Source organism: Aphelocoma coerulescens, chromosome 4 (assembly GCF_041296385.1).
Source record: "Aphelocoma coerulescens isolate FSJ_1873_10779 chromosome 4, UR_Acoe_1.0, whole genome shotgun sequence".
Taxonomy (NCBI): domain Eukaryota; kingdom Metazoa; phylum Chordata; class Aves; order Passeriformes; family Corvidae; genus Aphelocoma; species Aphelocoma coerulescens.
In genome coordinates, this window is record NC_091017.1 from 60,556,365 (window position 1) to 60,584,023 (window position 27,659).

General features: G+C 37.6%; 1 protein-coding gene across 3 annotated transcripts in view; it reads right to left on the reverse strand.

Moving 5' to 3' along the window:
• Nucleotides 1-3,829: 3,829 nt before the first annotated feature.
• RBPJ (recombination signal binding protein for immunoglobulin kappa J region) overlaps nt 3,830-27,659 on the reverse strand; it is a 63,320-nt gene continuing 39,490 nt past the window's right edge. For all 3 annotated transcript variants that reach the window (XM_069014308.1, XM_069014311.1, XM_069014309.1), the window contains exons 4-11: nt 24,101-24,266; nt 22,797-22,971; nt 21,159-21,296; nt 20,833-20,945; nt 18,546-18,686; nt 12,455-12,610; nt 11,627-11,730; nt 3,830-10,825 (exon numbers count right to left, since the gene is read on the reverse strand). In XM_069014308.1, coding sequence (XP_068870409.1) covers nt 10,510-10,825; nt 11,627-11,730; nt 12,455-12,610; nt 18,546-18,686; nt 20,833-20,945; nt 21,159-21,296; nt 22,797-22,971; nt 24,101-24,266 — 1,309 coding nt within the window. In that variant the 3' untranslated portion in view covers nt 3,830-10,509. The remainder of the gene's footprint in view (nt 10,826-11,626; nt 11,731-12,454; nt 12,611-18,545; nt 18,687-20,832; nt 20,946-21,158; nt 21,297-22,796; nt 22,972-24,100; nt 24,267-27,659) is intronic.

Genomic DNA, 27,659 nt, shown 5'->3' on the forward strand with positions numbered 1-27,659 from the left:
GGAAGAAACTGTATTTTTTTTCAAGTGTTTGTCCACACTAGTGACAAATACATCTGCCCAGAATCCTACTCTGGGTGTGTCCATCAGGACTTAATTCTGACCACAAACACCCATCTGTGGTGAAGGTGGGGCTTGGAAGGCCACAGAAGCTGAGAGTCCATTGGACCAGTCAAAGTTCAGGCCTCATTTATCATTATTTTTCATATCATTTCAAGCAGGCAGGATAGGTTTAGTGCAGTAGTAAGGCAGTGGAGGGTTTGTATAATTTACAAGGGAACAGTTCTTTCACTTTTCTAATGAACTTTTAGCTCTGCCTCTAAGCTGAGATTCCTGCACCTCTCCCTTCAAAAGCTCAGCTGATTACCAGACTGACTTACTTAGGTGCCTTAGCAAGTAGAAACCAGCACACAACTGGCATATTCCTCATCCAACAACTGCCAGAGCAGAGGTTTTCTGGGCAGCAGCTACAGCTTGAAGCCCAGTAGTCCCCAGTTTCCCTTATACACAAATCCACTCTTATCCCTTGCATTTTTGCTGAAGGTCTGCCACGTCCAGATCCTTACTGAGGATCTGAAAGTGCTAAAGGGCAACAGTTCTTCAGCATCCTCAGTTAACATGACTTTTCATTTGTGCACATCAAATAATTCTTATTTCTCCATCTCAGGAATGTAATTCACTCCTTGAAGAATTTACAGTTCAACCCCAGCTGGGAAATTAGGTGAAGTGAGAGTTCTTCAGGAGCTTTCAGATTAAACTACCCAAGAGAAAATTTTTTGATGGAGATAAACCAGTCAGATTTAATCTTTTTTTGGCAGGAAGAAAGCTCCTGTCACCCAAGAGAGAAATTCTGATTTAAGGTGAGAGAGAGTCCGGTTTTAGTTCCTTCTGCCTCAGGAAAGTGATTTAAAGCTCAGTTTGCTCCATTCCAGGCAAGATAGACTCACTAAATGGTTGGATGGAAGACAGACTTTAGAGCCTCTCTGGTCTGGTGTTTTATCAATGCCTATAAACTATTCTTTATTGCAAAAACAAGGAAAACATAAATCTTTAGAGAAATATTATTTTAATGAGATGCACCCCAACTTTGCATCTAAAGTAAGTATCTTGACCAGACTTTTTTCTTTCCCCTTCCCCCCCCCCCGCTTTTTTTAAAAAAAATATTTTTAGACTTGCTCCCTCTGACAAAACACATCAAATTGGTTAAGATTAGGTAAATTCAAGATGATTTCAACTTGGATGGGGCACATGCCTGAGTTGTTTTGGTAGGTATCTTGTATATGATTTGATATTTAAATCTGAGTCCTTGACTGTTTAGCAGTGACAATCATTTGCTAGAGAATAATAATTTTTAACTCAGTTCTGGTAGAGTCCAGCAGTACATTGAATTGCAATTATCATTCATCTGTTATTTAATTTTTCCCATTTTACATCACTAGGTTTTAGAACAAAATGGTTCATAAGTTCTGGCCATCAAGGCAACATCTGGTACTCGACAGAGAGGTTTCATGTGTGATTTTTTAACAAATAGCCTGTCCTCTTGTCCTGTATGACTCACTCTCTCCCTCTATATATGTCTATAGAATTGGAAAGTTTTCATAGTCACATATACTGAATAAATTGAAAAACAAGGTAAATATCAACATTGTTAGTATTCACTCTAATATGACCAGCTCCAAGGAATTTACTTGTTGAAATGAGTAAATGCAAGAAGGTGAGAGAAAGCAGTTAGATTGTAATATGATGTGCAACTGATTAATTAAGGTTTTTCGGATTCCAGAAGATGAATAGCAAAACTACTGTATTTCATACCAGTATCCCTCAAGGTGGCTGAAGAAACAGGCTGCCAACAGAGATCTACGTATCATTTTTAAAAGCTATGACTGCATGACATAGTTCAATTTTCTCCCTGATGTGAAGACAGCCCCATGTAGGTAGTAAGCCTAGCTTATTTTTTCACCATCCTAAAATACAGTTAGAGGAGATGGAATTCTTTGTTTTCTAATTTAACACATTTATCATGGTAGCCAGTATCTATTTTCTGCAAGTTTACCTGTAAGGTGACAGTAAAAAGTTGTGCAAAAGTAGAATTTTATAAAAATTTATTATTTCAAGCTCTGCATTTGTAAGATGTCCAGGATATAAAGACACCCAGATCATAAGTTTTAGGATGAAACGCACTTGGCTCATGACAGCTAAAGAGCCAAGGTATCTGAAGGTAGAAATATAGAACAACAATAAAAATGAGATTATGGGTTTTTTTTTGTTTGAATAAATAGCACAAAATCGTTATTAACCTGAAAAATGAACCACTTGGTCAAATGTGGAGCTGTATTTTAAAGTCTAAACACTCACCAATTGCATTTATCCTCCCAAAATATGGCATTTTCCTTATCAACATTATTTCTAAATTAAATGAATAATAAACCACTTTTTCAGACTATAATTTGATTTGCATGTCTATTAAATCTCCAAGGTAAAACTGTTTACCAAAAAATTGATTTGGAAGTCCAAAGCTTTCTGAATGTGTGAAACTGGGAAGATGACAAAACATCAGTCTTACACCTGAGGTCACCACATCAAGCACAGTCTAAAACCCAGACAGCTCCTTAAGCCCTGGAATGCTGTATGGAGCAGCATGGAGAGCAGCAGGACTGTCAAGGCAGATACACAAGCCCAAAGAAAGATTAATCCACATCAGGTCCCTCAAAAATAGTTTAATTTTCTTGCATCTCTCTTCTGAAATTTGTAGTAACTGGTGAGTAACCTCCGCAGCACAGCCACAAGACATTTTCATGTGGAACAAAAATGAACCAAACTCCTCCCTTATTGAGAATGTTGTGTTAGTTGTCTACTTGGTCCATACAAGATTTAACACCTTTTCTTTTTATGGTTTCATAAGGTATCCTGCTTTGCATTCCTGCAGACTGCCAGACTGTGCCACCTTAGCAAGTCCACCTCCCCACTATGCTGGAAATGACCAGGCTGCAGCTCCTATAAAAGCTGAGCAGGGTATAGGAACAGTGGGACCACTCACTTTCTCCCCTCAAAGAAGCAGGTGCTGTGTTAGAAACTGCACTGACATCAAGATGCAACTCTGCAGTTACTGTCTGTATACTGAAGTGCTGGTTTTCTGAATCTGGCAAACAAGGAATTGCACAGAACTGCTACAGTGTGAGAAATTTAGAATTCTTTCTTTCAAAGGGAAAGCATAGAAAAACTTTGCCTTAGGACTAAGATATGAGTACACTAAAAATCAGATATGCCACTCCCTAACCTAATTTCTTTCATGTAGAAATCTAATAATGTTCCTGGGTCTCTCACATTTTGGGAGAATTTCCAATTGTGTTTTTTAAGGCAGTAAATGCAATCACTATGAATCCTCGACTGCCTTTCCCAATTTCCACAGAGAAAAAAATGTTGGCAGTGAAAGAACTGAAACGGAATTTGAAGCAGACCTAAGAGAGAACAAACAGCAACAAAGTAAAATATGCCTAACAAGATACAAACCAACCATATGTGCCTAGGTTTTTTTGTATGTGTATATATCTATATGGTGCTGCACAAGACATGCTTATGAAGGGAAAGAAGTATTTATAGTTAGCCCTGAACTAAAATCTGCAACTACACTGCACATACAGAAGTATCAAGCAGATACTTGGACAGAGACCAATGAAGTTAGAAGGCACTGCTGTCCCATTTTACATGTGTAATGACACCACCAACGTGGATCTCAGGATCACATCCCATTTCACAGCAGATACTCTGGCTGGATTTTAAACAGATCATGTACAATTTTATTAGAATTATCAAAATCAAGAAGAAACACTACAACAAAGTCTCCAAAAAAAAAAAACCCGAAAAAAAGCCCCCTAGGATCAAACCAGAATTAAACTCACTTAAGAGATTTTAAGAACTAATTTTATGTTTGTCACCAGTTGGCTAGCAAAACAATTTTAAGATAGAAAACATAGTATCTATAGATCTGTGCTTCTATCTTTTATACAATTGTTGAAGTTATTCTCCAAACAGAACTATGAAGCTCTTGCAAGGATTCTGATAATATGGTCTGTAAGGCTGCAGCTTCTGCATCAAAATCCTTCCTTCTCTGAAGGATGACCAGTAGATGTCCATTTATTTAAATGTTGTAATGTACAGGTATAGCAATGAACAGATGAATGCAGTTGCTATCAGTTACTTGTAAATGTCAAAGGCTTCAAAGTCAAGTCACTCAGGAGAAGCCAAAGTAGAAAGATGAGATGGAGGTAGAGCACAGAAGTAGCTTGAATAGCACAAGGTCCCATCTTCCCTGTGAATGCACCCATGGGAATTCACAGAGGTGGAAACAGACAACTTTTCCCCGTGAAGAAATCAGCAAATAGAACAAAAGACAAGACTGATGGTTTCAATGAACATAGATGAGGGGGCAACATGGCAGAAAATATAATTAAAAGATAAATAAGAAGGAAAGGGTTTCTAAATTCAGACAAGGAATTTAAAACTTTACATGGTTCTAAATTGTGCCACCCTAAACGAATGTGGATCATTAAGGCCAGGTCTACAGAACCTTCCACTCCAGGTACCTACAAGCAGCTTAAGAAACAACAAACTAACATTTCTTACTCCCCACCCTACAGTCCAGCAGTAGAAACAGCACCAAGAGATGGCAGCACGTAGTCTTGAAAGTTACTTAACACCAACTCCTCTCCTAAATTATGCAGCAAAATTAATACATTCTGAGAAAAAACTGAAATGTAATTAAGGATCTGGAAGAGTACACATGAAAAATAAGGGAACTGAATCTAGAATACAACGGCAATAGCACACAGAAAAGACAATATCCAACTTTTAACCATCCCTTTCCATACTTGAAGGAGATGCAGAACCTGAAAGATGTCAAATTCAAAAGATTTTATCAGAACTTTCTCAGAAAACTTACAAGTTTGCTTCTACAAAGAATCAAGACTTCCTCAACTCCTCTCTCTTCAGCATACATCATTAAAGTTGATATTCAATACAAAAGTATTTTTAAGTAATATGGGCTCTAACTCCTCATGCTTTTGGCCTAACACTAAGCTTGTGCTACTGGATATCAGAAATAAATATCCTTTACAGAGACACTAACTAAGCACACAGTTTTTTCTACCCTGCTCAGCAGCATGCAACTCCAATCTAAACAGGGCACTGTGAAAGGCCAACTACTTGACCCAGCTCAGTAGTTCCAAATGTTCTGAAGTGGTACATGTTACATGTAAACACTAAGGGAATCCTTTCCTCTAGCCCAGTTACTTCACACCATTCTCCTTTTAATCTTCTTCTTTGGATCCTACTAGGATTTATTACTGGTACTACTTATATAGCTAATTGCCAAGGCTTAGATAAAGAGATTTTTTTTCTATCTGTAGTTCTTCATCTAAGACCAGCACCATCCCATGCAGTTTCTTCCAATGATACCAACATTAAAGTTCAGCAAGTGACCATTTTCTTTGCAAAAACCTCAGATCTAATTTCCACTCTGTTCCAGAAGAATCAATTTATCATTTCAGAAAATGACTGAAGGGTCTTGGAAATAATTTTGAGACATAATGTCCATATTGTCCCTGTTTCAAAAAACAGTTCTGCAACTGTTGAGTTTCTGACTATTTTATGTGTCTTAGTGGCAAACACCTTTGCAGATGTTTCAATAAAAAAGTCTGTAATCTTTCCTTAAAGCCAGGGATTTTTTTGTCGTTTTTGTTGTCATTCTTGCCTCCCCTACTTAACAACCACTTTTAGCCCTTTCACAGTCTTACAAGTAACCTTGTAGTTCTTCTACCACTTTACTACAAAACTATAGTTAGTACTGGTAGGCTTCTGCTATTCTATATTCTTTCTCTGCCATGTCCACTTCCCATGTCAAAAACTTTCTTCAAGTGACTGTGTCACTTGTGCTTGCAAATTGAGACTGCGTAATTTCTAGCTGTTCCTTACAGCCCTACTATTCTGTCAAAACAAGAAATAAGCTAATTTACTGAATTTCTGGCTTTAATTATCAACCAACTGAATGAAATGTCAGAGAGTCTGCAACTAAGAACAGGATTAAAAGGAGTCAGGTGCACTAGTTGCAATAATGAAGTTGCTAAAGTTAAACAATTAAACACAGTTCATTTCTTCTTATTTAATAAATTATATAAAAAAGTGAAACTTTTTTTTTACACATTATTAAAAAACAGTTTCTTATCTAACTTCAGCAATAATACAAGCAATAATGAAACCAATTTAGATTTTTGGGTGGACATTCCATATCCCATTTAAGTGGAGTCCAGTGTGCACAGCCTCACAAGTACTGATGACTTTTCACTCCCAGGGTTGGTCTTCTTTTGTGCTGTTCTGGTTCCATAGACGACCTCACTGTTCATTTGAGGGGAAAAAAAACAAACGAAACAAACAAAAAAACAAACCCATATTCCTTGGTTAACATTGAAAAAAACCAACAAAATGTGGCAAGTTTCAACACCTGTTCAAACCATAAGTACTTTTGTATCATCATACAGATGTTCAATTATGTTTGTCACAGCAACATGGCATTTTATCTTTAGCCTTGTAGAAAAAAATGAAACCCGATAGTTTATGCACATACACGCACAGAGTACACTTGACAAGAACGCTTTTATGTGGTTTACATTTCACTTTTATTTAATCCTCAAAACTGCCCATATTGCAGGGGTTTTCTTGATGAAATATGGAACTGAGCAATTCATTCTACAAAATTATGGTAAAAACTTGCTCGTTTTTCTACCTTTATTGCTAAGAAACTTTACAGGTGCACAGTTTGTAAAAATAACCCTTTTAAGACTGAATGTATACACATGCTACAGGATTTTAAAAATTGACGTTAGCATAGCACCTCCAGATGGGGCAAATGCAGTGCTGAACACAGACAGAATGTTTACGAAGTTAGAACTGCTCATTTATTTTACAGCTTCTAAAGGGAAGAAATTGTTCAGTCCTAAAAGGGTTAAGTAGAAACCCTAATATACTTCTTTTTCTAACAAAGCTGCCACTCAATCCCACAGTACAGTGCTTGAAAACAAAGTCAAAAGTCTGGCACAGGAAAGTATACACATTTGTTCAGTACTCATAAAACACAGCTGCTTTTGAAAGAAAGTAAATAATATGGTTAATAATTGAAGAACATCTTAGTTTCAAGATGGACATCCCTATGGAGTCATTTAATCCACAAGTGGGTAGCTTACTTCAAATAGATAATTTGTTTCACTTGGCATTAATATTTTCTGTATGGGGAATTCATCAATTTATGTCTTGAGTTAATGTCTTTTCAGGTAACCATTCTGATTTTATAAGTCTGTGCAATAAAAACAAGTACAGAATACCATTATTAACACAGTTGTGGGATGCCCTCAGGGCAAATAATTAGGAAAAACATCAGCAGCAGGTTATTAAAGACTACGCTAGTGTTGAATTCTGAGACGCAGTTCCAAACGACAGAAAACAAGAAAAGGCATAGCTAAATTAGAGCACTCACTTTGCTTTTTCTTCCTATAGTTGGAACTATAACAACATTCTGAACACAGACTCAATTTCTATGTATACAGAATTAACAGCAGACTTAACAGCTAGACTTGAACAGTTATAAGAGTTTCATACTGAAACATTCTATAAGTAGTTTTATCAAAATCTCGAGATATTGTTAATATCATGAAAATTGATTAACAGCTCACAAGGCCAATATATGTAACAATATCACCCCACAGAAAAAAAGTTCAGTAAGATAATATGTCTGAACAACTGCATGTATTAACAACAGTAAGGACCTGGAAGACCATTTCTGTACTACAGAGTAACTACTGGCAACAAGAGAGCCACAAGCCAAATGAAAAAATGTGGTTTAAAATGGTCTTGTAAGCAAAATAGGCTCTTTTTTCACCCACTTGGCTGTAGTGTGTAGAACAGCAGATATTAGGCTAAATCTTTACAAGTCAAGGGATATTATATCTATTGGGCAAAATTACTGCACGTAAAGAAACTGAATATAAAAAGTATTGCGTTTATACGTAAAAAATTTAAAATAATGAGTATAAAAGCACATGTCAAGTTCTGAAAAGCTATTTTAAATAGTCTTTGAAGGTTAAAAGGCTTGCTATGGTTTGCCTGCTGTGTGTCTATCATGGTTTCTTGAATACCCTCTAGATCTGATATATGTCTCTTGTTTATTTTAATTCTCAGTCAAATTAGTGATGAAAATCTGTGGCTCTTGAACTAAGCTGTACTGTAAGATATTTCTGTGCTTCTAACAAAAACATTGTGAAACGATTCCTGCCACAACACAATAAACCAATATTTTACAGCACATACAAAGGTAAACAGATTTGCAAGTAAATGCCAGTAAACAGTTTAAAACAGAGATAAGGCCACAATGAATCCTGCCCTTGGTCACTGAAATGGAGATGAGGTGAGGCAGCATTCACTAGTGCTAGGAACCAGCATCGCGACTACATCACGGGAACACGTTTCGGAATACAGAATAAGGAGTATGAAGGCCTGTGGTAGAATACAAGCACATTTTAAGAGGACAGTGGCACTGATTTTACTATCTGCTAAATATGTTTTATAACCAATTTCTTCCTTTAAACCCATTGTTTTCACGCATACAATGGAGCACTAAAGCAAACAAATAGAATGGAGAGTCAGAGTACACAGATACGGTGCAGAGATGATGCCTTAAAATGGTGGTGGGTGTTGAAACTGGAATAAGTGGTCAGAAATAAAAACCCTATGAAAATGGTCAACAGGTAAGCTTGTAAGCAACGCACTGTAGGAAATCACAGGTTCACATTTACACAGCAGTTGTGACTTTTGCTTCAGGGTATAGAAAAGGCTGAACACACCAAGAAATTTGTATTTTGGCTTTTAAAGAGGAAGATCACACTGTCAGAACTTGTCCTACAAGTCTATGCCTAGCTCTGGGACTACAAATGAACTACTGGGGTATACTTTCAAATACAAATGAAGCAGGCAGGTCTACAAGGAGGGACAAAATATGGTAAAGTCAAAATGAAATACAAATGCAACAACCAACAAAGTCAAAGTGCAAATGAGCCTTGAATTTATGCTGGAGAGAAGACTTGAATGTTGCACAAGCTGTTGGCAGGGAAAAGGAAACCCACAGGAAACAAGGATGGGAAGAGCTGACATCTTCATAGTGCTTTTATGATTTTCTATTTGCCCATTTCTAAGTAATAAAATTTACTTCTAGTTATTACTGTATGATCACTTCACAATGAAAGCACGTTCTCAATACAAGTGTTACACAAAAGTCTGGCCTAATTTACTGAACAGTATGAAGAAAAACATGCTCGTTGTGATTCTTAAGTGATGAAGGGCATCACCTACCAATCCCATTTGTAGCACATACTTCTCATGGTACTTTAGTTACATGCCAACAAGACAGAAGACATGCTGCCAAATGAAGTTATTGGGAACATTCCACTTTTGAAATAAAACATTTAACTTACACTTAATACAAATTATGTACAAGATTAGAAAAACCTGAACAGATCCTGAAACATTTTCAGATGTAATATGACTGAGCAAGGAAGAGGGGGAGTAACCCAGTAACAACCCTTCAAAAACACCAACATATGCCTGTGACATGAACAATCATTAATATGACTGCTTGAGATGCCACTTTTAGGGAAAAAAAACTCATGTAATGTTAGAACCTCATGAATTATCACTATAAATACATATTTAAAAAAGAAAAACAGAAATAACTATTAACAATGACTGAAAACAGAGCACTAAAGTTAACATACATTGCATGTATTGCAGGCAAGGCAGAGGCATTTTTTAAAGCTTTTGCACAGACTTCATATAATCTTAAAAAAAATATGCTGGCCTTTACAAGGTTCTACTTGCTGAAATAAAAACAATTTCAGTTCATAAAAAGTCACAAGACTTCAGTTTAAAAAAAGGAACAGTTCCAGCCACAGACCAAAAATATATATTTTTTTTTAAAACTGGAAGAGTATGGTAATTAGATTATACAAGCATGGTCAGGCTTGGAACCTGAATATACTTCAGAGCAAAAGCTCAGAGGAAAAAAAAATATAAACTATTTGGTAACAAAAGTGTACTATATGTTGTGATACAAAAAAGGTATGGTGAAAATGTACCTTTTATACTAAAGCTTATACAAGTTCCTTGGTCCATAAAAACTATGTTGTGTTCATGTTTTCTAGTTTGCTCAACATGTATCCCAGCCACATTTTTGTTTCTTGCCCACTAAAAAAAACACAGCTGAAAAATAGATTTTCAATAAAGTTCTTATGTTTCGGATGTTGGGGTTTTTTTTATTGTGGCTTCTGTTTTTAAGATCAGCACTTGCAGGTAACAAGGTTCAAATCATATCACCTAAAATGGAAAAGTGTTTTCCCATGAAACCACAAAAGTTGTTCAGTTCTCTTGAATGTAGCACAAAAAGTCAATTAAAGTCCAGACAAACAACAGTAGTTAGGAAACTACAGTTGCTGTAGATGATGTGACATTGGTGGGGTTTGTGCTGACGCTTGTGTAACTTCCCTCGCTGTTTGTGTTTGTTTCACTGGAAGCCATGAGGCTTGAGTTGGCTCTGAGGATTGCTCCAGCAGCACTGCAGTGTGGCCGTGGCCCTGGTTCCGGTGTGTATGTAAAGGTAAGGCTGGTGGAGTAAATTATGCCATCGTTACGGACCAAAGTTACTGGAACCTGGACTGGCTGTCGGACCCACCTCCAACCCTCTCGAAATGCAGAAATGTCTGGAACAACACAAAGCATGCTCTCTGCACATCTGAAAAACAGGAGAGTCAATTGAGCACAATGTACTTAAGTTGAAAGAATACAATAGAACAGAACAGTTCAGTTGGAAGGGACCTACAATATTCAACTAGCGCACACATTGACCACTTCAGGGCTGACCAAAAGTTACAATCATATTATTAAGGCCGAATGCCCTTTATTTGCTTAAACACAGAGAGGCTAGGGGTATCAACCACCTTTCTAGGAAGCCTGTTCTAGCATCTGACCACCTTCTCAGAAAAGAAATGTTGCCTTATGTCCAGTCTAACTCTTCCGTGGTGCAGCTCTGAACCATTCCCATGTGTCCTGGCACATGACAGCAGGAAGCAGAGCTCAGCACCTCCCTCTCTACTTCCCCTCCTCAGGAAGCTGCAGAGAGCAATGAGATCACCTCTCAACCTCCTTTTTTCTAAACTAGACAAGCCCAAAGTATTCAGCTGCAACTCCTAGGGCCTTCCAGCCCTTCACCAGCTTTGCTGCCCTTCTCTGGACACATGCCAGTACCTGAACATCCTTCATAAACTGAGGGGCTCAGAACTGCATGCAGTGCTCGTGGTGAGGCTGCACCAGTGCTGAATGCAGTGTGAGTCACCTCTTTTCACCAGCTAGATGCAGTTTGGCCTCCCTGCTGCCAGGGCACATTGCTAACTCATCCTGAGCCTCTGGCAACGAGCACTCCCAGACCCCTTTCTGCAGTGCTGAAAAGTGTACACTTGAGTGTGTCCACAAGTACACACTCTTCAAAGCACCCAGTAAAACACAGACACCATAAAAGTAATAAAAAATATTGTACCTGTACATGGTTTCAGCTTCCACATCCCCAAACCAGACACGTAAATTTGGAGTGAAGTTCTGTCCTGTAAGTTCCAACATTGCTACATCCCCACCACCATTCAACTGGAAAGGGAGCAAACAGAAAAAGAAGAAAAAAATCCCCCCCAAATATATATATATTAATGAAAATAAACACTCTCCCCTCAGGAAAAAACAAACAAACAAAAAATCCCACCAACCCAAGAAAGTCACAAACAAAACCCTCACATACAGGTAAGAACTTTAAACAATGCTGTTTCTATCAGCTGGACAAAACCAAAACACACACACAATCTACACAACTGAAATATAAAGAAGTAACACATCCGAAAGATACTGCCAATTAATTTGATACTATGAAAGAATTTCGAAGTTTTGATAATGGCCACTTAGAATAGATGTCAACAAGTCTTTGAAAACAGAGAACAAAATATTTCAGAGAAAGTTATTAGGGGAGTTTTTCCTCTGCCAAATACTGAGGGTTTTTTAATAAGGCTCTCTTTGATCTATAATTGGCAAGAGTCAAAAACAATTTCTAAATAATCAAACAGAAGTCCTAGGGATATCACTACCACAGTACTTTCAGAAATAAAATTCTTACTGTATACAACAATATTAGTATTATTCCTAGAATGGATAGACTTGTGTATTCTGAAATGTTAGTAAGAAAAATTATTACAACAAAGTAATTTTATTCTTTATAAAGCTATTGACACTGTTTTCCTACAGTATTTCACAAGGGTACCATGAACGTTAAATGACTGATAAAAACAATCTCACATAAAACAGTATATTACAACAAACTTACTTGAAGACTTTCTACAACAGGCACAGGTGTCACTGGAGCATGGACTGGACCCATCCCCTCATAAAATGTATATTCTGCTTTGTCTGTGCTAATGATTGTCCAAGAAGCTCCATCATTAATCATTTCTTTATTTGGTTCTTTTGGGCATGGAGTGGCCTTAGAGAGAAAGAAAAGTTTTAAATCTGATCTGTAGATATGTTTGTCAAGTCACAGACATAAAACCAACTCAGCCAGTAATAATGCCTGTTATTTCAAAAACATATTTCTTTATGTTTTCCTCTAAAAAATGGCCTAGAGAAACAGCCTTCATATTTCAGAAAAACTACTAGAAAACTAGTATTTGTGAGAACACCATAACTCTCACCTAGGACACTGTCACCTCTCCAACCTTATGTTTGACTTTTATTTTAGTTCAACTTTCAAAATTTTAATGTTATTCAATAGGTGTCAATAAAAAAACTACAGCAACTAGAAGTAGCTGCTTTAAAACAGATCTTTAATTAATACAAAGCATCCAAAACAGCTGAAGACTGAAGTGGGCCTTTTTTTCTTTTTAGAGTTCTTCACCCTCCACAAAATGATGGAAAACACAAGTTTATACTTCAGTGTTTGTGCAAAGACATAGGAGAGAAGCTGAAATGATAGCCTTGCAAATTAAAATAATGGAATCAGAATGGCTTGCATTGGAAGGGACCTTAAAGATCATCTAGTGTGTCCCTCTAAATATTACTAAATTAGTATAAATATATATACAGGTAGATACACAGAAAGATACATAGATGGATACAGAAAATACACAGACAAGTATTTTTTTATGGCAGCAGAAGCCCCTGAACAATTTCACCACCTAGCAACTCATAAGAAAATTGTGTATAGGTCAAACACTGGCACAGAAAAAAGTTCTAACAGCTAGATTCCATTTCCCTCCATTAAGTTTTAAGGATATATCAGGATGTAACCGTAACCTTCACTCTTCAAAGTGGCAGATAAACTTCAATTAGCATGAATTGTCCAGATCAGATGTTAAAAATCAAAGCTGTATTTTCATGTGGACTCTTCATTCTGGTATGATCATGTAAAAAGCACCAAAAACAGCTCGCAAGGAAAGTGTGTGACATGGATACTACAGATCTTTCCAAACTCAAGACACCCAAATAATACTTCCTTTAGAAACATATGGAGCTTCTGAATTACCAGCCCAACTATAGGAGAAAGTTTCACAAAGGATGTCTGGACTTCAGGACTCTTGAAAGCTGTTTATTGCATAGGCGAAGTTACAGCATTTCAGGGAGTGGGTATCCAGAGCCAGCCCTACAGCTGTCAGCTCCAGCTGTAGGCATACCTGGAGCCCCTTTCTGTTCAAGTTACAAAGCATTATGTACTTTTCTTTGCTGAGTACCTTAATACATAACAATCAATAAGCACCATACACAATACCTTTACATTTGCCTATAGCCTATCATAACTACTACCATCACCATATTACAGTCATTATTATCCAATCACAAGAGTAAGTAAGTTACAATTTAAGCTTACAGTGGAAAATTCTCAGGCCTTTCTCCTTCTTGCTTTCTTGTTTGCCTGCGATAGTTCTTTTTGGTAAAAACACATTTTCTATTTACTTATGCTCTTCTTGAGACTTATTTACTCGGTGAAAAACATGTCTTTGTAGTCACATACCTTTGTCCTATTCATAAAAATCTCCTTCCAACTCATCTCCAACCTTTGCCTTCTCAGTTATTCAGTGGTCAATGTTTCAGCAAAACATCTTTTACTCTGTATCAAAACTTGCTTCCATTTCTATCTCATCCCCAGTTTCTACATTCAGAGATCTTTCTGCCAAGCCTACATATCTGTGAAACTTTCTTACTAAACTTTCATCCTCTCCAACACCCAACTTCAAAAGAGAAGCCATTATGTAGGAACTGTTATATACTATTTTGAAGCAAGGCACCTTTCCTATAGGCTGATTGCAATTCTTGTTGGCATGGAATGATATACTTTGAGTCATAACAAATAAAACCATGGATATGAAAAAATGAACAACCCTGTAAAAATCCTTGACTGACTTTTTTCAGATTTCCTAAGTCCATGAAGTGGAAGGCAAACGCCACAGAATTTGTTCTCAAAATCCTGTTGCATCAAGAATCATTTCAGTAACACATTACTCCTTCTGTTACAGAAATCTTTGAAAGGTTTCAATTCCCTTTGTAGAGAAGCATTCTTCCTTGCCACTTCCAAATAGGGCTCCGGGGGCATTTCTCACTTCCTTTCCTTTTTTAACTAGATTTTCTCAACAGGTGGCACTGGAAGATTAAAATGGCTTAACATCATGCTTAGTACCTCATATACTGTCTGGCTTCAACTGGAGACAGAAGTTACAACTTGGGATCCTAGGGTTGCCACTGACGGTTTTCTGAAACCACCACCTCAATGTGTGGTGGCAGCTGCAAGTGACGACACCATGGTGGACAGCAGCAGATAAAAGTGATGAGAACAAGCTGTCTGGTATTATTTTGTCAGTGTAAATCCTTTATTCACCTAATTCTGTAATACTGTGTGCAGTTGTGGTCTCCCTGTCTAAAAAAGTCAGAGCAAAAAACAAGAGAAGGGACAGAACGGGCAATTAAAATCACCAAGGATTGCTGAACTTATGAGAAGAAATTGAGAAGACTGTGATTTTCCAATTAGGAGAGAAGAAATTAAGATGTTGATGGCTAAGTGAATGCAGAACTGTTGCTCACTAAATACTGCAAAACTGGAAGAAGGAATCACTCACAGAAATTGTTACGTCATTCAAAATAAACACAGCAAAAGTTTATTACACAGAGAACAGGAAACCTCTTGGACTTTCTTACACAGATTACTGAAGAAAAGGAACATTTGCACATTCTGAGTTAATCAAACCAATGTACACATTACAGAATGACACTAAAAGAGTCAGGGATGCAGCCTTTAACAATGCTTGGTACAAGAAGTGTGGATGCTGGCAGAGTACAACCACACTGGACTGTGAAACACACCCAGATCCACCTGTTTCCTGTAAGCACCAACTCCTATTGCTGCTGGTAGACTAGACACAGACATGGACCATGCTCTGATCCAGTAAGGCACAATTTATATCCTTTCTCCGTGCCCCAGAACAAACGCATGTCTTTGAAAGAGAGATCTGGGTGGTACTTCAGCAACTGAATTTCAAGGTTCATGCTCACCTGCAGACTTTTTACAGCCTCTTTGCTTTAAGCCTCTATGGTCTCTGTATAGGGCTATTTCCATTTACCAAAGAGAGACTTGTCATCCCAAAGTTTCAGGATTTTGGGGGGTTGTTGTTGTTATTATCGTTTTGGTTATGTTGGGGGTTTTTGGGTTGGTTTTTTTTTTCAACAGTGACCATAATTTGTCTAGATTCCTACTATAGGAACAGTATACACATGCTGTTTCCCTGATCTTTGTCTTCTGATCCAAAATAAAAAACCCAGATAAAACAGGATTTCTCTCCTGACATTGGCCGAATTTATCTTCCATTGTGATTTCACCTACCAAAGCACGGTAACAGCCTGATGTGCAATTTACCAGATTTTATTCAACAAGTATAAGCAGCAGGTACCTACTCCACAAAGAGGATTCAGGATAGGGGGTTGTCCTTTTATCTAAGTACTACCCATGTGGAAAGTTCAGAGCTCTTATTAGACTGGGCTCCATGAGTGCTGCTGAAACTGAAATGTGGTAGTGTGGGGTACGCCCAGCCCCCACCCTGGAGGGACATCTGCTGAGATAAGGAGAGTGCCTAAACCTCCCAGCAGAACTCCCCTGGAAAGGGAGCTACTCTTCAGTTACGGCAAGAAGAAGACAAACCCAGAATCCTCTGGGAGACCCTATGCAGATCCCTTGTAACCAATTGGCCCTTACCTTCTGATATCCACCCCCTGTATCCCTATAAAGCTGGCCCCCTGCCCCTGCGAGGGAGAGAGCTGCTCGCCCCTGGCTCCCCTTCGCCACCAATAAAGCTGCCTCGTGCGGAACAGCCACACGAGCCTCTCGTCTCTCTCTGGTCTGGCCTGGGGGTGCCCTGCAGAGCAGAGCTGAAATCACGAGCTGACAACCACTAAAGAGATGACAGCTTCTGCACGGGCCCTCCTGCCAGCAGCTGAGGGAAGACACCGGGCCTCAGGAAGACGATCTCTTTTGGGACCATCTCTCCAGACCAGTCACAGCTTCCTTGGTCAGAGCTACTGACCCCTCACCAGCAGTCATATGGTAGGACATCCTGATAGCCCCACAGGCAATTCCAGGATGCTGAACTAAGGCAGCTGTCAGAAAAGCAGGAGTTGCTTCTTCATTCAGCGCTTCCCATACAGTACTCTGAGAAAGATTAAATAAGCAGGCTGATCCTGAGTTATTGTAATTCACATTTCACAGCTTTCTCTTCTAAATGATAGTGATACCTTAGGTTTTAGCTTTTATGTTTTTCAGAGCCTGTATTGCCTAGTATGTAACGCTGACACTTCATATAGCCTGTTAGCTACTGTTCTCACATTTAGGTTAGACATAACAAACCCTCTCTGGGGCCTGAAGTCAAGGACACCTTGTTGTCCCAGGCCCTGAAATATGCAAACTGAGCTGCTGGACAAGGGGAGCAAACTTGGGGTAATTACATCATTACTTGAAATTATAATTGGAAAATTAACCCTGATAAGCAAATGGACCAAACTTATAAAAGTGTGAGAAACTCATGACCCAGGGTCCATCTTGGGTGGAGCTGCTTGGAGGCTTTTGACTCCCAATGTGTACCTTTGAAGGCCCTTGAAATAAATACCAGCTTTTATTCTCTTTTTTCTTGTCCAGCCTCTGTTTTCAGGTAGCCATTTCAAGGCATTAATAGTCCATTCTCCTTTACAAGAATATATATTGACAGATGCGTATTTCTGCTGTGTGCAGTGGGTAGAAACAACAGATCTAGTCCCTTCTGAACTACAGGTCATGAATATGTTACTGAAATAGGAACAAAGCTTCTCATACTCTCTTTCCATTATCCCAACTCAGGAGAGAATTCAGCTGAGTCTTTACCAAGCCTTCCTGTCCCTTCCCTTAAATTAAGGGAAATCTTAAATGTTAGATTCTAATTTCCTATCTCTACTTTTCTTACTCAAGAAGGTACAGCTATTCTGAGGAAGGCCTGAATCTTTCCCAAGCACGGCCATCTTCCTGGAGCACAGCATTATCTCTCAACACCCTTTGTTACTTGAGCTGCCCCCAAAATATTTAAAGAAAATTGCAATACTTAGGTAATCCTGAACTTGGCCAAATTCTTCACAGAGTCATAGAATATTCTGAGTGGGAACAGACCCACAAGGGTCATCAAGTCCCACTCAAGTAAGGACTGACCCTGTTCAGGGATTGAACCCACCACCTTGTTTTTAGCACCATGCTCTGACCAGCTGAACCAATCTCAGCGTCATTGTTGGCCTGCTAGGAATTACCATGTGGAAGTGCTACAAGCATGTTTGTACATACGAGAGACATAAAACCCGATGTTCTTCTCCACCTGCTGGAGAAAAAATATTTCTGAGACAGTTATATTCTTTACAAATCAAATTTCTGTGGCTTTTCAAGTTACTGTGGGCAACTACCACAGCTGTCTATGTTTACACTCTTAGCCAAGAGCAACACATGGCATCTCTATTGAGTTCATAATGAAACAATACTATCATCAACTGTATCATTTCCTATTTGCTGTAACCTAGAAATGGACACACAAATAAGTGGTGCAGCTCCACTGGCAGATACCAACATGTTAAACCACAGTATCATGATCACATGCACAAGTTTCTAGTGTGTTTCCTTTTTCTCCATTGGAGAAACCAGAATTCATTTTCCAGACAGACATAGAAGAAGATTATGAGGAAAGAAAAACAGATTTGGAAAGGCACAGATAACAATTCGTTGCTTTTCATCCTCTGTTTTCAAGACAAAGTATTAGACTCGCATTCAAAACCTACTGCAAAAATGGCATTCATACATATTTTGGGAATATTTGGGAAAACCTTGCAACCACGCTTCTCATCTGTTGAAATAGTTTTAAACAACTTACTTGAAATTGGATTATTCTCTCCTGGGAAAGGCACAAATACATTCTCTCAGTGTCTTTAAGGTAAAATGCACATTTATGGAGCTGTGATACTGGATCATCTGCATCCAATAATGCCGTTTGTTTATCTACTTTTCGAATTATCTGTGAATGAAAATTGTACATATATATTTAGGACAATTTCTATACTTTATGACATACAAATAGTCAGTAAAGGAAGTGAAAAGTATTTTAACATTTCCATGCTTCTCATTTTGATACCAACGTTAGATTCATAGTTCTTAATGCCTTTGAAACAAGAATACGACACTGAAGCCACACTCAGTACTACTACAATGTGCTGCATGCATAGATATTTTATCTATTTTTGCTCAAGGAGTGGGGGGAAAAAATTGAAGCTTCAGCAAAATCTGCTTTTGTCCCATTTGCTGGTGTAAAAGAGCAATTATTATATTGGTATCTTCAATTACTAATTACTGTTCTTAGTAATTAATATGCTTCTACAGAAGCTTTCACCACTGATAGGATCAACAACATTCTGTGGCAAACTGATTGCTGAAGGAGAATAATTAAAATAAGGATTAACTAAAGGTATTGACATGTCCTTAAGTACAGTTTTGGAAACAGCAATCAGAACATACCTTAACAGTTAGCTGGTCATTAAATATTACTTAAAGACAACTGCAAAGAACAACTGTTCCTTACATCTGGCACCTCAGTGAAAAAAATGTCTGCCGACTTAATTCAGATCTGTTTTACCAATTTATTTCTAAAAGTCAAAAGCTATTCCGTTAGAAAGTGAAAATCTGTAGCTCATAGTTTTAACTCAACTCCTAGAAAGAAGTTTAATGCTTTATGCAACACTACTAGATGCAGCAGCCAAAGTGCCTGACTATTTCTAAGCTGACAATCAGAAAGCCAACTATGTCCTCTGCAACATCTAATGATAATGAAGAGTATTATTAGCAATAAAAATTTAAAGGTTAACTTTTTTCTTCTAAGTTCTTTGCATTTGCTTATAAAATATCTGCAAGTTACCTTTTTATTGCATCACCTTCCATCAGTCCTGTAAGGCAGTATGACAAATGTTCCCAATGGCAAATAAAACAGGAACCTTTAGCCTGATTTGTTTTAATCTATTTCTACTTACAAATAAGGTTTCTGGAATAATAAATGATGGCATCTCTTTTCAGCAATAAGAAAGTATTAACATGAAGCCCACAAAAAAGTGACATCCTCTTACTGCATTTCATGTGCTTGAACCACATCAGTAGTGTAACCAGGTCTGGATTTTACTGTCAAACAATGTGATTTAAGGGAAACAAAAAAAAAACCTAGTGAAATTTTTATTCTGTACCATGTACGCTGAGCAGGCTATTATTTTTTTTTTTTTAGCCAAGTTTGGTATTGGGAGAGAATTTCTCATTACAGTCCTAGCAAAATAAGTCTGGGAAGAGGAACAAAAGCCTGACTCCAGGAAGGCTGTTTTTATATTGACGCATTCTAAAGATGGCTTCTACCTAAAGTTGAATTAGCAGAGCCTTGTATGAAGCTCATAATAGGCTGACAAGCCACAATTTCACAGAAGATCTCATATGAAGCACTGTTGATTATTAATCACATAAAATTCCACTTAGGCTGGCATTAAGAGCGTAAAACAGGAAAAAAAAAAAAATCTATAATTACACTTAACCATATTTACAAAACCCAGTACTGTTTATCCAGAAGTGATTTTTTTTTTTGTTCACAAACTTTAACTGATTATTCCAAAGGCAGTTCCCATGTTTCAGACTTAAAACAATTATTAATAAATATGAAAAAATGTTTTTGCAAGCTGGTACTAATATCATGTATCCTCAGGAGTACAAAGAAGTGCTTTTAGATTCAAATCAGTGGAGCATTTTTAAAGCTGTGCTGGAACTCAACACATGGAACAGTCCTACTGGCAACTAATATTTTGCTCATCTATTCGATATCAATATTTAAAGCATTTTGGAACAGGGGAATCTACAATACTGTTTTTAAAACAGACAGATTAACCGATTTTGGCAGGCTTGAATTCTGAAAAATTCGCTACGCTTATTTTACAAGTTGTTCTTTGTTTACAGAAATAATCTGCAGATACAAAAATATGCTTTCATTAAAATAAATGCCATTTTCCATATAAAACATGTATTACCCAAAGGCAACACACAAAGTCAAAAACTGTAAACATTGCAAACCCAGCTATGGAATTACATTAAGTTGCCATCTATAAATTAATTACAGCATTGGAGAAATTAAACTGTACCAGTCTCGGGAGTGCCATGCCAGTAACTGAGCATACAAGTTTGACAGTCTGCCCATAATGAATGTAGCCATCTCTCACTGTGAATTCTTCTCCTTCTGATTCATCATCATCCACTGCATGAAACAGGAATTTTCAGAATTATTTGTTTTAATCACTGTTTTTCTTGATAGGAGATACATTTAACATCATGCTATTACATCAAATATACACTCAGTAACAAAACAAGTCTGCATATGGGCAATTAATATGGAGGAAAAAATGTAGGATGCTTTTTTGTGAGGATGAAGAGAAGAGTGAAAAAAATTCACAGAATTGCTTTTACTTACAGAGGTGAATGTAAAACGCTCCCCACTGTTGTGAACTGGCATGGAAATTACCACCTTCTACGTGCAAATATCTGGTGCTAACTGTTTGGGATCGAAGTCTATTAAATAGTGCCACTTTTGTCCCTGATGCAATACATACTGCAAGGAACACATACAGACTTGAGATTATAAAATTACTTCATTATTACATAGAAAAGTAAAAAAAAGTCACAAATAACAAACTGAAGAATACTTGAAATCAAGACATAATTATCAAATACTGGTTAATTTAGAAAATATTTATATTTGTGACAGACCAAAAATAGTCTTAAAATTATGAGTGCAATAACATACATAGTGTCTGCTCTCCAAAGGCATGCTAGCTCACAGAATTTTGCCACTTAGCCAAATGGGCCAGTGCTTCCAGCTGAAAACTCCTGTTCATAGTTCTCCAACAAGTGATTATTTAAGGAGAAGCTTTAGCTTGCCCTTGTGAAGTACTTAAGACAACTTTCAGCAATCATTTGAAGAATATTTCAAATATAAAGAAAAAGTATTCTTACAATCACAAGCAATTGAAAGGAAGACAGATGTAACTATGTCAAATTATAACCATGCAACTTGAAATGTTCTCAGATCTGAACTTACTAATAATTCAAAAGAGAGAAATGCAAAGTTTGCTCCCCTAGAAAAAACCAGCAATTAAAATTTTGCCATCAGAATGGGAATGTTGTTCTACTTGGTTCATATTTACTATTGAACATTGCTCGTTTCATATTCACTGTCCATCAAAACTATCTGTCTGAATACAAATTCAACAGTGCATACTCTGAGCCCACGGGCGTGAACTGCACAGCAACAGATTGCCTTTAGTCATGTGCCAAGCTAGCGGCCCCGAGATCCACATTCCATAGGTGAATGGGTTCCAGCCCAACACAGATGGAAGAGCCTTTTAAAGCACTAGTGAAGAGAGAGAGAAAAACAAACAAAAAAAAAAAGGGTATCTCTTGAGGTGCTCCAGTGGTATGCAGGCAAAAACCGTTGGAGGAAAAGCAAAAACGTTCCCAATTATACAGTAGCACCAGAGATATCATTAGTTGAAAAACACGGTAAGCAAATAAATCTGGGTGAAATATCACCATACAGATTTCTTAAACGACTACTTAAAATGAACCATGCAAAACAAAAATAAGAACAACATGAAAATGGCATGAGATAGTAAGAAGGTGGCTGTGATGTGACAAAGTGCAGTTTGGATAACATTTATCACAATCTGAAAGCAATCTCTTTGATACTGATCAAAACATTCTAAGCACCAGATTGTGGCAGTTAAAGAGATCCAAAAGCTTAGAAAGCTGAGGTAGAACATTCTTTATACATCTGTCTACATGAATTCCCTCCTCAGAGTACATGGGGGTTTGAGTGGGCCTTTTTTATTTACTAAATAATTAATCGTGACTGCATGAAACTCAACAGGGTAACCTATTTATATGAGAATATTTAAAAACACACTGATGTGTACAGTTCTGAAATACAGCTAAAAACCAAAAGTTGAAAATTTCATTGTATTGCCTTTGTAGTCAGACCTTAGAATACGTAACAAAAAATTAGTAGGAAACAAAATTAATTGCTACATAAAGAAAAAACTGAAATACTTACAGTCTGCATTTTTCAGTGACTGTTTCTTTTTAGAAGGCTTGGAGATGACTTTGATCCGTTTACTGAGGAACACACCGATGTCATCACTATTGCCATAGAACATTTTTACCGATAACATGAAGTGCTTTCTCTTGTCTGAGTCTGATATGTATAATGTTTTGGCAGTGCAATAATTCTGTAGGTGAAAATATACTGTGGTTTCTTCTTTGAAGTCAACCCAGTTCAATAAACTATGCATATTTAATTATGAATGAATTAGGAAAACTAATACAGTAGTTTCTAAAACAGATGAGAAACTGTTTTTTCTATCTCTTCCATATGCATTTCTTTATGGCTACTGCTTTGCTTTGTGAAGTGTTGCACCCGACCTCATTACTCTATGATCATTCTAAATACCCTCACCCGAACTGGACAACATGATTGGAGACCTTAACTGTATCAAAGCCACCTCTGAGGGGTTAAGAGCACTACTAAAAATTACACTTGATTAGGGCTGTACAGACACTACATTGGGCATGCACAAGGAACCGCCTGTGCAGAAAATGTGTTGAACTAAACTTTTCTTGAAAGGATGGGAAATGATTGGGTTTTGAAACACAAGGAAGTTACCTTTGGCTAAGTGTTTACGCTAGGTGACAACAGAATTAAAAAAAAAAATCTCATAAGGACCTTCAATTATTCTTTTCCTATTCAGCATTATGAAGCATTTCTAGTAGACTGTGCTGAAAATACTACATAGCTATAAAATACTGCTTAGTAAAACAACGAGGCAAAATGAACACTTTTGCTGCTAGTTCTACTCCAACTGTTTAAGTCATCACAAATATATTTTTAAAAAATCTTTTAAGGTAAGCAATTTACACCACTGTAAAAAATAATCTATTAAATTTTTAAGATGCTACTTCAGTTGTATTTTTAGGCAAAGGGACTTAATATTTCTAGCAGCAGATGTTTTGATACTGCCTTGATCAGATTATCCACTCATGCAAGCCAAGGAAGGGGAACAGAGCATTTGGGCCAGAAACCATATTTTAGTTAGCCACTGATGGCTACTAAACCTAACAATTTACTGATTCTGCATTAACAACCTACAAATTAAAGGGTACCTTGCTATGACCCTATGAGTCAAATCCAACTTTTCAATTGTCCTAAGTATTTTTGAGGGATTTTTTTTTTAACAATTAGGTAATGCCTAGAGTGTAAGAAAAGGTTTCAAAAATAAGCAAGGGCATTCCTTGAAACATGCACCATGTAGCTATAACATTCTTTGCAGTTATCTGAGTGGTTTATTACAGTTTTTCTACCTTTCCTTCCAAGTTCAGCTGCTGCATTTCTTGGTCACTGTTTCCTATCCCAATAAAGGCGCATGGTTGTGATTCCTGCTCAGTGCAACCATCCCGCTCCATTTGTTCTTTTTTTTTCTTCCATCCACTGCCCATGAGATACACACATGGAGGAGGACAAAAGAACCTGAAAATGAAGAACACATTATGGAATTACAGTTTTCCAGATAAACAAACTGATATGTACCCAATGCTTTCACATACACACTCTGCACTTGAGTTTATACAGGCATGCCCTTCATTTGTCTTGAAGATTTTCTAAAATGCAAATTAAAAAAGAGAAGAAAAAAAAAAAGAAGAAAAAAGCAAGGAAAAACAGCAGTAGCTGCAGTGTCGCTGAGAATCTTTCCTGTTCAATATATGTCAGGTAATAATCTGCATCTCTATAAAACGCTTTCTACCTTAAATGAGATTCTGAAAGAAAGGAAAAAAAGGCCCCAAAAGTTATTACAGTCTTTTGCTTTTGCAGGTGCTTAACATGATGGAGCAATTAATACACATAGAACAGTTCCACAAACTAATTTAATGGACAACTGCTGACTACAATTCCTAAACATTTAGAGTTTTGTCATAAGCAAGGAGGGAATTGATTCCATCCATGCATAAATCTCTCCCAAGTTTTTAAATGGAATAGATTTTATATCTTCATCAGTATGTGTAAAAAATAAGGCCTAGTTTTCAGCAGCACTGACTGTAATCAGTCTAGATGTTACTTACAACAATACATTCAAAATTAAATTCAGCATTATAATACAATGCATTGGTCTTGAAGTTTCTGCAAATTGTTAAAGCCCAAATCCTGAAAAGGTTTGGCTTTAGCTAGCAAACAAGCTGCTGGCTTTTTATCATCATTTCACTATGATCAAAGATATAAAGTGGAATGAGTACCTCCAGTTGTGAGGCAGCTAAGGAGGCATGTAAAGGAGGGGAACATGAAAAAGTTTCTAATATTTTATTTACTTCAATTTGCAGAGTAGTGTTATAACTTGACACTTCTAAAACCCAATGACTCCTACCTTACAGGTGACGGTTTTCTGGCTTTGCTTTTTATTTTTTTTAATTGGGCTTGGGACACCTGAATTCCAGGCAAGGGGAGCAGGCTCCATGCTGGGACAGCAGCCAGTTGTGCCACCCGCAGGCTGCCGCAGTGGCGAGCAGGAACTGTCAGGGCAGGGGGGTGAACGGAACTGTGGGCTCCGAGTCGTGGAAAATTATCAGAGGATAAAATTATTCAGTTTCTGAAGTATCTGTGGGAGTCCTGGGCAAGAGAGGCCAGGTGACCGGTTGGTCTTGATGATCCGAAAGCTCTTTTCCATCCTAAGGTATTCCTACTTCTATTAAACACCATTAATGGATGCACGCGCGCACACACACGTGTGAGTGGAAAGGAAGCAAGAGGATAAGCAGGACTCACATTTTTATTAGGCTGGTGAGGGCAATGATGGTGCCCAAGCACTGCAGGGAGCAAAGCAGAGGCCTATGCTGCTTTCCATCCCAGATCAGGGAATCGAGGTATTGGTCCCATAAACAGTACTTTTCAATTGGGGATTATGAACTGACTCCAATGATAGAAAATGCAATTTTATGGGGAAGAAATTTTCAAGTAACAGATGCATTTATTCATGAGTTGATCTTTTGGAAACAAACTGAGATTGCCAGAAAATGCACACCATATATCTAGTCAGCTTCTGAATCCTCAAACTGAAATGACAATACAAGATCCTTTCAGTGTTAACAGATATATCCCACTAATTTTCATCAGCTATAAGTGATTCCTGATGAAGAAGTTATACAGAGATTAAAAACTATTGTCAACCTTTATTAACAAAGCAAGGCTTTGCTAAAAAAAGTCCAAACCAAACAAAACCAAACCAAAAATCCAACGAATCCCTTCTATTCCAAGTAATATTACACCATAAAGCCCATGACACATTTACCTTTATTCCTCATGTACTCTTCTGTATTTATCTTACTCATTAGAAAACAAGAAAAGAATCCCTAATTTTTCCATATCCTTTCTAACTCCAGCTTTATGCTAAACCAAGTCCTTTGAATAACTAGAGCCACTAGATGGCAATGAAGACCTGTAGAAAACAAGATGTAACCCCCGATGAAGATAAAACAAGCTACAACAATTAAAGCACTCTTAAAATCAGAACACAGAGAACAAGCTTTGAAAACTTACTGAACAAAGAAAGAAACTTTTAAAGCTGATAAAATTTTAAGTTTGGTTAAAACTACAAACATGAAGAAAGGGTCTGGACACTCACAATTTGAATGGGTTCTCTTATGTATCCACCTCTTTTCCCAGCCTTCAGGCATAGACAACTACAGTCTTGGGGCTTTTTAATGTCATATTTACAGTTCCAGGAACTCATGTATAGAAGAGATTAGCTATGAATATTCTATCCAATACAGAAAAAGTGAACCAGGTTTGAACTTTGGAAACACTATATTAAATCAGATAATCAAAGGAGAAAACAATATTCCTTCAGTCAATTCAGGCCAATCAATACAGAAAAAATGTGGTACTTCAAGTAGAGAAGCTACTCTAACCAACCTTGCCAGAAAGCAAGGGCTTGAAGTGAAATAAGATCAGCTTGTGTTACTTCTACCTAGTTCTGATGCACTCAGCACTCTCCTCAAACCACGGGTTTCTGTCACAAAGGTTTCCTTTTTCAGATCATCCAAGTCATCCCTGTGTTCATCTTACAGAAGTCTTTGCCTTCAGGAGAATTCGCATGTACTAGCTAGTTATTTTATTTCCAGAGTGACTTTAGAAGGGAAGTTTCTCCTTTGTATCTCTTGGTCAACTCCAAGACAGTCAAGCAGGAGGTGTGTTTGTCAACTACCCACATTGTTCTGAGAATAAAACTGCTCAGCAATCTTCCTTCATAGGAGATGAAAAAATTAACCCCATCCACAAAAGAATTCAATGTGAGAACAAACAAATGAAAAATCATTAGGTACTACAGTGCTAAGGACGAAGCAGTGGCGCCAAGTGGGTTAGCCCTGGAAAAAGCTGTGCTTTCAATAACAAATTTTATCCAGAGGACAGGCACATTCAGTACAGCAAAGGGAAGTATTTGATCAGAAGTTATAGGAGCTCCTTCACTCACAGCTGTAAAACAAGATGCAGCTACAGCATTCTCATGCTAACCACCAGTGATCATGTTTGAACTCTGAACAGCACAATCAATCTGGCTCACAGTTTTTTGATGAACTATGCCTTGGATTCCAAAACACTTCAGTCCTTTAAACTGCTGAATGCTCACCCTGTTCAGACTTTGAAGAAAGAAGTCTCAGTGAATGGTAAATATGGAAAAAAATACAAGAAGCATAAGCCAAACACCCACACTCATCAGGACTAAAGAGCACCTGAGTCTCTTATCAGCTGAAAGCCCTTGAAAGGTGACAGTCATGCAACAGGAAACATCAGGCACAAAGTCTTAAATTCAACTAAAACCTAACCCTGAGCTTCTTACCTCCTGGCTTCTTCGTTAAGCTAAAAACCATTAAT